Source organism: Phyllostomus hastatus, unplaced genomic scaffold (genome assembly GCF_019186645.2).
Source record: "Phyllostomus hastatus isolate PE091 unplaced genomic scaffold, TTU_PhHast_1.1 phas_contig_98, whole genome shotgun sequence".
Lineage (NCBI taxonomy): Eukaryota > Metazoa > Chordata > Mammalia > Chiroptera > Phyllostomidae > Phyllostomus > Phyllostomus hastatus.
In genome coordinates, this window is record NW_025333999.1 from 2,006,866 (window position 1) to 2,018,414 (window position 11,549).

At 38.5% G+C, this 11,549-nt stretch overlaps 1 protein-coding gene across 1 annotated transcript; it reads left to right on the plus strand.

The window, feature by feature from the left end:
• Positions 1 to 2,615: 2,615 nt before the first annotated feature.
• LOC123828375 (olfactory receptor 7A17-like) lies at positions 2,616 to 3,539 on the plus strand. Its single transcript, XM_045853272.1, has one exon. The coding sequence runs from the start codon at positions 2,616 to 2,618 to the stop codon at positions 3,537 to 3,539; it is 924 nt and encodes a 307-aa protein (XP_045709228.1).
• Positions 3,540 to 11,549: the final 8,010 nt, after the last annotated feature.

The window sequence follows — 11,549 nt, forward strand, 5'->3', positions numbered from 1 at the left end:
GGTTTTTTTAGTCAGAGATTTTGAGGCATTATTCCCCACACTGGAATTCTGGGTTGCGTGTTCTGTCTCACTTCCCAGTTGTTCCTCCCAGTTTATCTGCACGCTAATGGGTGACCACCCACTCAACCAGCCACTGCCTTGCCAGGAGTCCTCTCTGCCCAGCTGCCCCTCTCGGCCCCTCCTACTAGTCTGGATGAATGTTCCTTCTTTAAATCCTTAGTTGTTGTACTTCCATACAGTTCAATTTTCTGTCAGTTTTGGTTGCATTTTGTTTTTAAATTTGTTGTTGTCCTTCTTTTGTTTGTACGAGGAGTCACAGTGAGTCAACTTAGACCTCCATGTTGGCCAGAAATCTCATTTTTCTCCATTCAATTTGCTTTAACATAGGTGCTAAATAACTCTGTTTAACCAGGTTTTATTACCTCTGCCATTTCTTTCACTTCATAACTTCACATTTACTTAAATGGATTTCTGGGTAAGTGCACATATATACACATACATTTATGAAAATGTAAAGGTAAACCAAGCAGGTGAAGCCTTGTTTGTTCAGATCTGGCATTGTGATGGTGAAGGCAGAGTATGGTGAAATAAATGTTTGCATGATAATGTGCTCAGGCTTAAATCATGTGAAGAAAGTTACTCAGTGTAAAAGAATAGATTGTCATGGTGTGTGCAGGCTTTATTGGTCATCCTGGGGAGGTCTTTGCATGTTGGATGAAGATCAGAACCAGAATTAGACAGTGCCCACTGATTTGTCAAAAATGAGATCCAAACCCAAAGTCAAACAGAAACAAAGGGGCCATGTGAGAAAAGTGAGGAAGGAGTTTGTCTCATGTGCATTTTAACCTTATAAAAACCCACTGGTCAAATAAATATAGAATAGGCACAAGAAATCTAGTCTTCTACTGCTTGGTATTAAAAAGATTTCCTTTTGTAAAATACTAGTTTATTTTATTGGTCAGATTTCATTTGGGGTGTCAATCTGCAAGGTGTTTCCACACCATGTGTTGATAACTACCTTTGTGTTTTGGACAAATATATCTTTTCTCCTTTATTATTTTTGTTGACTTCAAGGGAGTGTATTTAAGGTTGGAAAGCTGCCAGAATCTAAAGACATTTCTTCCTCATCATCTCTCAGAGACCACCTGAGCTTATTATCAACAGATATTTTTTTCTTCCTGGTGTCCATTTTATTCTTCTTTCTCCCTCTACATTTATGTTTCTTTAAATACAGGGCATACAATGGACATTCCAATATGGAACCCAAGCTTAATATTGAGGTACTAGGTCTAAATTATTTTTGGAGAGGTTACTTAATCTGGACAGCTGAGTTGTATGTACTCATAGCCTAAATAGTGAGTGAGACAAACATGGAGACCACACACGTGAGGAGGCCATGGTGTGTGTGTGCACGTGTGCCTCGTAAATGGAGAGCAGTGCTCAGAGCAGGGGTACCTGGACTCATGTATTCCAAGGTGACTTATCACACAGGGGGCAGAACTCCATCAAGAGAAGGGACTCAGGAGGAAATTCTTTTCAGTTCACAGGATGCTTTTGCAACAAGATTAATAAAGTGCAAGATTTTCAAAGTGTGCAAAAGGGACTCTCTGTGACTTGAAGTTTCAACAGCAGCATGCAGGCCACCTTGTTTCTTAATATCATCTGACACCATCTCTTCTGCCCCTTGACACATTGGCTCAGTGTGAGCCTTGATTTTCTAAAACTACCATCTTCCTCAGGGCCTTTGCACTGGCTGTTTTTCTGCCTGGCAAACACTTTCTTCCCCTTAGCCTCCTGTTTGGTCTTCTTTGAGGTGCCAGTTAAAGTGTTGCCTGTTGTCAGGCCTTGGCTAAACTCTATAGAAAAAGACCACCCTTAGCATGCATTGCCCTGGAGAACTTTATGCTAAGTGAAATAAGCCTGTCAGAGAAAGACAAATGCCATATGGTTTCACTTATATGTGAAATCTGATGAACAAAGTGATCTAATAAACAAAATAGAGACATATGGATAAACCACAGAATGAAAGCTATTAAGTGGGAGGTTAGAGGGTGGGGGATTGAGCAAAAGAAAGGAGACTCATGCACATGGACAACAATGTGGTGATTAGGGTGCGGGAATATCAGAGGGTTAAGTGGTAATAGGAAAATTACAAAAAAAAAAAAAAGAAACTTCCTCTCTCCATTCTCTCCATTTAATGTGATTTACTTTTCTATATAGCATCTGCACTATTAGATATGTTATGTTATTATTGTTATTTGATTATATTTTTTGTCCATCATTAGTTTGTGGAGACTTTTGTTTGTCATCATCCCATACTCTGAACAGTGCCTGGAACATGGTCTGAAATCAACATACAAGTATGTTCCTCAAATGCATAAACTATATACCCAATAAAATAGCAAATATAAATGGTGTTTGAAGAATGAGTTGATGGGAGTAAAGGGACTTCTAATGAGCAATGGCAGTAGACATGCCTTAATGGGAACCAGATCCTAACCCAATATGGAAATTATTTTTTGGATTCTAAAATAGAAATGCAGCATTTATTCTGAGTTACTAATGGAAAATTAGTTATTCATTTTCTTCTATTTTCTGGTAGTCATCTGCACCATATGGAACCAGGCAATGGTACACATATTTCAGAATTTCATCTCTTGGGACTATCAGAGGAACCAGAACTGCAGCCCATCCTATTCGGGCTCTTCCTCTCCATGTACCTGATCACTGTGTTGGGAAACCTGCTCATCATCCTGGCTGTCAGCTCAGACTCCCACCTCCACACCCCCATGTACTTCTTCCTCTCCAACCTGTCCTTGGTAGACATCTGCTTCACCTCCACCACCATCCCAAAGATGCTGGTGAACATCCAGACACAGAGCAAAATCATCACCTATGCAGGTTGCATCACCCAGATGTATTTTTATATACACTTTGCAGGGTTAGATGACTTAATCCTTACTGTCATGGCCTATGACAGGTATGTGGCCATCTGTCACCCCCTGCACTACATGGTCATCATGAATCCCCACCTCTGTGGGCTGCTGGTTCTGGTGTCCTGGATTATTAGTATTCTGAATTCCTTGTTAGAAAGCTTAATGGTGTTGGATCTGTCCTTCTGCTCAGACTTAGAAATCCCCCACTTTTTGTGTGAACTCAAAGAGGTGGTCCAACTTGCCTGTTCTGACACGTTTCCTAATGACATGGTGATGTACTTTTCAGCAGGGCTGCTGGGTGGTGGTCCCCTGGCTGGGATCCTTTATTCTTACTCTAAGATAGTGTCCTCCATATGTGCAATCTCATCAGCTCAGGGGAAGTATAAAGCATTTTCTACCTGTGCATCTCACCTCTCAGTTGTCTCCTTATTTTATGGTACTAGCCTAGGCGTGTATCTGGGCTCTGCTGGTACCCACCACTCACAGTCAAGTGCAGTTGCCTCAGTTATGTACACTGTGGTCACACCCATGCTGAACCCCTTCATCTACAGTCTCAGGAACAAGGACATAAAGACGGCCTTGGAAAGATTCCTTGGCAGGTAGGCTTTTAAGGGCCAACTATATGAGGCCCCAGAATGTTCAAAGCTTCAGAACAAGAAGTTCTGACACATGTGTAATTAGAAATTCTCATATATCTCATGGGTTAACATGAATTACACTAGCATAATTTATTCTCTTATGACATGTATCATTCCAAGTAATATTTGTGTTGTTTTACTGAAAGAGTAGTAATGTATTATACTACTCCTATGTACTAAACTACACTTGGATACTGAGGTCATGTATATAATTTTGTTGTAGAGGAACATCTGAAGCCACAGTTTTTACTTACATGGTCATCATTATTTTCTATAGCACTACCTTTACTATGCTTCTTGATAATGTAGACTTGAACATGCTGGTAGGTTTTATAGCTGATCTCCTGGTTTTATAAACTTCATTCTGTTATTCAGCTGTGTGTCCACATGCCTACATAGCCCCTGGAAAAAACTGACTATCAAATCCATGTTTCCAATAATAGTCTACTAAGAAATGTACATTTTAGTAAATAGACTGATGTAATATGTAACAGATGACCATACATATAATAAAGCAAAAAGAGCCAGACAATTTATTATTATACAAAATGTCTTTCATGCTGCACATCTACTCATTGAAGTGTGGAATATGATGTCCATGTGTGAGGGGTGAAGAATTATGTGGATTGTTTTGTGTTTTTTTCTGAAGTATTTTGCTGTTTCTGCTTGAAAACTTTCAGTGTGCTCCCTCCAAATGGGACTCCTTCTAGTCCTCTAAATGAAATGTCTCCCCTTTTCCAAATGTTTCCAAATCCACCAAAGGGACAGTGAGTGACCAATATGAATATCATATAATATATATCTCGTTTATGCTTAGGAATGTCTTCAGTCTTTATGATGAAAGGATGAATACTCGGGAATTAAAATCCTACCCAGTGTGTGAAAAAGGATTACCAATTTTCCTGCACAAACATGCACATTCCATCCTATCCTGACTACCTGGAAGGGAACCTCAGTGGGCTCACTTTTATGCATTTATCTGAAATACATGAGAATAAAAGCATGATTGTGAATGTTGTCCTCTATCAGTACAAAAGATAAAAGTAAGAAGTAGCAGATTATTAATTGCCCTCAGTTCAGTTTTCTCTGATATAATCAGTTTGCTATTCCTATATAACAAGTTATCCTAAAAAGATGAACGGTTTAATGTAATTTCTTTATTTTTTAAAAAAATATATAACAAGTTATCCTAATAAGATGAATGGTTTAATGTAATTTCTTTATTTTCTTTTTTAAAAGTGCATTTTACTGATTATGCTTTTACAGTTGTCCCATTTTTTCCTCCTCTTTATCCCCTCTGCCCTGCAAACCCACTCCCACCAGTATTCATCCCCATTAGTTCATGTTTATGGTTTGTACATATAAATTCTCTGGCTTCTCTATTTCCTATACTATTCTTAACCTCCCCCTACCCTTTCTATTTTGTATCAACAAATTACAGTTATTCCCTGTACCTTTTCTACCCATTTTCCCACTCCCTCTCCCCACTGATAACCCTCCATCTGATCTCCATTTCTGTGAATCTGTTCTTGTTGTTTACTTAGTTTTTGTTTTTAGGTTCAGGTGTTGATAGTTATGGCTTTGTTGTCATTTCATTATTCATATTTTTGATCATCTTTTTCTTAGATAAGTCCCTTTAACATTTCATATAATAAGGGCTTGGTGATGATGAACTTCTTTAACTTCACGTTGCTTGGGAAGCACTTTATCTGCCCTTTCATTCCAAAGGATATCTTTGCTGAATAGAGTAATCTTGGATGTAGGTTATTGACCTTCATGACTTTGAATGCTTCTTTCCAGCTCCTTCTTGCCTGTAAGGTTTCTTTAGGGAAATCAGCTGATAGTCTTATGGGAAGTCCTTTGTAGGTAACTATCTCCTTTTCTCTTGCTGCTTTTAAGACTCTCTCATTATCTTTAATCTTGGGTAATGTAATTCTGATGTGCCTTGGTGTGTGCTTCCTTGGGTCCAACTTTTTTGGGACTCTCTGAGCTTCCTGGAGTTCATGGAAGTCTGTTTCCTTTGCCAGACTGGGGAAGTTCTCCTTCATTATATTTTCAAAAAAGTTTTCAGTTTCTTGCTTTTCCTGTTGTCCATCTGGCACCCCTATGACTTGGATGCTGGAACATTTAAAGTTGTCCTGGAGGTTCCTAAGCTTCTCTTCATTTTTTTTGAGGTTTTTTTTTTGTTTTCATTTTGTTTGGGTTGAAAGTTTATTTCTTCCTTGTGCTCCAAATCATTGATTTGAGTCCCCATTTCCTTCCTTTCACTGTTAGTTCTCTATACATTTCTCTTCATTTTACTTTGCATAACCTTCACTTTTTCCTCCATTTTTGTGACCATATTCAACCATATTTGTGAACATCCTGATTACCAATGTTTTGAACTGTGCATTTGATTGGTTGGCTATCTCTTCATTGCTTAGTTCTATTTTTTGAGCTTTGATCTGTTCTTTCATTAGGTGCATATATATATTTTTTTTGTCTTGGCCAAGCTGTTACATTGTAAGGAACGGATGGTTATGTATTCGCCAGGGCAGGGCAACCCAGGTCTCTGCATTGTGGTGCTGTATGTGGTTGGGGTCGAAGAGAAAATAATGTGGTTTGCTCATATCCTGCCCCAGTTTCAGTCACTTCCCTCTCTACCCACAAGCAAATTGCGCCCTTTGGGTGCTAATTCCCAGGTGGGTGGGTTATTGTACATTCTAGGACCCTGTAGGTCTTTCCAATGAACTCTCCTGTGAGGCTGGGAGTTTTTCCCGCCACTACAACCTGCACGGGTTTTTAAGGCCAGAGGTTTTGAGGCTTTATTCCCTGCACTGGAACCATTTGTTATGTAGTCTGTCTCACTCCTCAGGTGTTCTTCCTGGTTATCTGCACACAAATGTGGGACTACCTTGTCTTTCACAGCTCCCTTACCCACTCAGTGTTGCAGTTGGCTCTTGCTGTGAGTCCTCTCTGCCCTGGCTGCCTGACTCTACACCTTCTACCAGTCTGAATGAATGAACGAATGCCTGCGTCTTGGCTGGAAGTTAATTCCTTTCTTTCTTTATTATTATTATATTTTTTTATTTTAATCATTGTTCAAGTACAGTTTTCTCCCTTTTACTCCCAATCCAGCCCACCCACCAACCCTCCCACTTCCCTTCTATTACCACCCTCCCCCTAGTTTTTGACCATGTGTCCTTTAAATTTGTTCCTGTAAACCCTTCCCATTCTCCCCTGAAATTCCCTCTTTTCTTCCCTCTGGTAACCATCAGCCTGCCCTCTATTTCAGTGTCTTTGGTTATATTTTGCTTGTTTCTTCGTTTTGTTGTTTAGGTTCCTGTTAAAGGTGAGATCATATGGTATTTGTCTTTCACTGCCTGGCTTATTTCGCTGAGCATAATGCTTTCCAGCTCAATCCAAGCTGTTGCAAAGGGTAGGAGCTCCTTCTTTCTTTCTGCTGCATAGAATTCCATTGTGTAAATGTACCATAGTTTTTGGATCCATTCATTTACTGATGGGAATCTAGGTTGCTTCCAGCACTTAGCTATTGTAAATTGTGCTGCTATCAACATTGGGGTGCATAGGTCCTTTTGGATTGGTGTTTTAGTGTTCTTAGGATAAAATCCCAGCAGTGGAATTGCTGGGTCAAAAGGCAGACCTATTTTTAGTTTTCTGAGGAAGTTCCATACTGTTTTCCATAGTGGTTGTACCAGCCTGCAGTCCCACCAACACTGCACTAAGGTCTCCTTTTCTCCACAACCTCTCCAACACTTGTTGTTTGTTGCTTTGTTTATGATGGCCTTTCTGACTGGTGTGAAGTGGTATCTCATTGTGGTTTTAATTTGCATCTCTCTGATAGCTAGCAATATTGAACATCGTTTCATGTGTCTTTGGATTTTCTGTATGTCCTCCTTGGAGAAGTGTCTGTTCAAGTCCTTTGCCCATTTTTTTAATTGGGTTCCTTGTCTTCTTAGAGTGCAGTCTTGTAAGTTCTTTATATATTTTGGAGATTAAACCCTTGTCTGAGGTATCATTGGCAAATATGTTTTCCCATACAGTTGGTTCTCTTTTAATTTTGATACTGTTTTCTTTAGGTGTGCAGAAGCTTTTAATTTTGATGAGGTCCCATTTGTTTATTCTTTCCTTTATGTCCCTTGCTCTGGGGGACATGTCAGTAAAAAAGTTTCTGAGTGAAATATCTGAGATTTTCCTACCTGCATTCTCCTCTAGGACTTTAATGGTGTCACATATTATATTTAAGTCTTTAATCCACCTTGAATTTATTTTTGTATAAGGTGTAAGTTGGTGCTTGAGTTTCATGTTTTTGCACGTGGCTGTCCAGTTCTCCCAACACCATTTGTTGAAGAGGCTATTTTTACTCCATTTTATGTTGCTGCCTCCTTTGTCAAATATTAAGTGACCATAGAGACTTGGGTTTATTTCTGGGCTCTCTGTTCTGCTCCATTGGTCCATGTGCCTGTTTTTATGTCATTACCAGGCTGTTTTGATATCAGTGGCCTTGTAGTATAGTTTAGTGTCAGGTATTGTGATCCCTCCTACTTTACTCTTCTTTCTCAAAATTGCAGCAGCTATTCAGGGTCATTTATGATTCCATATAAATTTTTGAAGTATTTGTTCTATGTCTGTGAAATAAGCAATTGGTACTTTAATAGGAATTGCATTGAATGTGTAAGTTGCTCTGGGTAGTATGGACATTTTGATGATATTAATTCTTCCAATCCATGAACACGGTATATGTTTCCACTTGTTTGTGTCTTCCTTGATTTCTTTCCTCAGTGTTATGAAGTTTCCTGAATACAGGTCTTTTACCTCTTTGGTTAGGTTTATTCCTAGGTATTTTAATTTTCTTTTTGCTATTTCAAATGGGATTTTTTCTTGATTTCTGCTTCTGCTGTTTCATTGTTGGTGTACAGAAATGCCTATGATTTGTGGATATTGACTTTGTATCCCACTGTTTTGCCAAATTCATTTATTAGGTCAAACAGTTTTTTGGTGGAGTCTATAGGATTTTCTATGTACACTATCATGTCATCTGCAAACAGTGACAGTTTTGTAACCTCCTTTCTGATTTGGATGCCTTTTATTTCTTTTTTTGTCTGATAACTGTGGCTAAAATTTCAGTACTATATTGAATAGAAGTGGTGAAAGTGGACAGCCTTGTCTTGTTCCTGATCTTAATGGAAAAGATTTTAATTTTTGCCCATTGAGTATGATGTTGGCTGTACATCTCTCCTATATGGCCTTTATTATGTTGAGGAATGCTCCCTCTATTCCCACTTTGCCAAGTGTTTTTATCACAAATGGGTGCTGTACCTTATCAAATGCTTTTTCTGCATCTATTGATATGATTATGTGGTTTTTGTCTTTGCTTTTGTTTATGTCATGTATTACATTTACTGATTTGTGAATTTGAACCATCCTTGCATAGCTGGAATGAATCCCACTTGGTCACATTGTATGATCTTTTTCATGTATTGTTGGATGTGGTTTGCCAGTATTTTGTTGAGGATTTTAGCGTCAATGTTCATCAGTGATATTGGCCTGAAGTTTTCTTTCTTTGTTGTGTCTTTACCTGGTTTTGGAATTAGGATGATGTTGGCCTCATAAAAAGAGTTTGGGAGTCTCCCATCTTTTTGGATTTTTTGGAATAGTCTGTGAAGGATAGGGGTTAGCTCTTTCTTAAATGCTTTGTAGAATTCTCCTGTGAAACCATCTGCTTCAGGGCATTTGTGTGTTGGGAGTTTTTTGATTACTGCTTCAATTTCTTTTGCTGTTATTGGTTTGTTCAGGCTTTCCGCTTCTTTTTCATTGGGTTTTGGAAGATTATATTTTCCTAGAAATTTGTTCATTTCACCTAGGTTTTCCAATTTCTTGGCATACAGTTCTTTGTAGTAATTTCTTACGATCCTTTGTATTTCTGTGGTATCTGTTGTAATGTCTCCTCTTTCATTTCTGATTGTGTTTATTTGGGTCTTCTCTCTTTTTTTCTTGATGAGCCTGCTTAAAGACTTGTCGATTTTGTTTATCTTTTCAAAGAACCAGCTCTTGGATTCATTGATCCTTAGAATTGTGCTTTTAGTCTCTATGTCATTTAATTCTGCTCTGATCTTGGTTATTTCTTTTCTTCTGCTGGCTCTGGGCTGTCTTTGTTGTTGTTCCTCGAGTTCTTGTAGGCATAGGGTTAGGTTGTTTGTTTGGAATGTTTCTAACTTTTTAGGTGGGCCTGTATTGCTATGAACTTCCCTCTCAGGACTGCCTTGGCTGTGTCCCATAAGTTTTGGGTTGTTGTGAGTTCATTTTCATTTGTTTCCAGAAACCTTTTGATTTCTTCCCTAATATCATTCTTGACCCATTCATTGTTTAATAGCATGGTATTGAATCTCCATGATTTTGAGTGTTTTGGTTTTTTTTTCCTTGGGATTGGTTTCTAGCTCCAGTCCCTTGTGATCCGAGAAAATGCTTGGTATGATTTCAATTTTCTTGAAATTGTTGAGGCTTGTTTTGTGTCCTATCATGTGGTCAGTCTTTGAAAATGTTCCATGTACATTTGAAAAGAATGTGTATTTAGTTTCTTTTGGATGGAGGGCTCTGTATATATAAGTCAAGTCCATTTCATCTAGGGTATTTTTCAATGCCACAATATCTTTGTTGATTATTTGTTTGGAAGATCTGTCTATTTTTGATAGTGGGGTGTTAAAGTCCCCCACTATAATTGTGTTGCTGTCTATATCTTTCTTGAAGTCCTCTAAGATTTTTTTTATGTATTTGGGTGTTCCTATGTTGGTGCATATATATTTACAATGTTTATGTCTCCTTGGTGGATTCTTCCCTTGAGTATTATGAAGTGACCTTCTGGGTCTCTCTTTATGGACCTTTTTTGGAAGTCTATTTTGTCTGATATGAGTATTGCTACCCTGGCTTTTTTTTCCTGTCCATTTGCTTGGAAGGTTTGTTTCCAGCCCTTCACTTTCAGTCTGTGTAGGTCTTTTGTCCTGAGGTGGGTCTCTTGTAGGCACCATATGTGTGGGTCATTTTTTCTTATCCATTCAACTATTCTATGTCTTTTGATTGGAGCATTTAATCCATTTATATTTAAGGTTATTATTGATAGGTACTTATTCATTGTCTTTTATGTACATGTGTTCCTCTCTCTCTCTCTCTTTTCCTTCCTTTCCTTAAAGCAGTCCCTTTACAATCTCTTGCAGAGCTGGTTTGGTGGAGGCGTATTCTTTTAGACTTCTTTTGTCTGGGAAGCTTCTTTTTTGGCCTTCTATCTTGATTGAGAGCCTTGCTTGGTAAAGTAGCCTTGGTTGCAGACCTCTGGTTCTCATTACTTGGAATATTTCTTGCCATTCTCTTTTGGCTTGGAGTGTTTCCATTTAGAAGTCAGCTGTTAGCCTTATTGGGGCTCCCTTGTATGTTACTTCCTGTTTTTCCCTTGCTGCCTTTAATATATTCTCTTTGTCTTGAAATTTTGCCATTTTAATTATGATTTGTCTTGAGGTGGGCCTCTTTGGGTTCCTCTTGATTGGGACTCTCTGTGCTTCCTGGATTTGTGTGACTTTTTCTCTCATCAAATTAGGGAAGTTTTCCTTCATTACTTTTTCAAATAGGTTTTCTATCCCTTGCTCTTCTTCTTCTCCTTCTGGTATCCCTATTATATGGATATTATTACGTTTCATATTGTCTTGCATTTCTCTTAATCCCTCTTCATTCTTTCTGAGCCTCTTTTCCTTTTCTTGCTCTTTCTGGGTGTTCTTTCTACTTTGTCCTCTAGCTCGCTAATCCAATCTTCTGCTTCATCAGTCCTGCTTTTCATTCCTTCTACTGTGTTCCTCAGTTCAGAAATGGCATTCTTCATTTTGTCTTGGCCCTTGTAGAGAGTTTCTATTTCCTCTTTCATCTTTATATAGTTTGCAGTAAGATCATTGTAGCTTCCCTCTAGTTTCTGGTTGCTCATTGTGAGTTT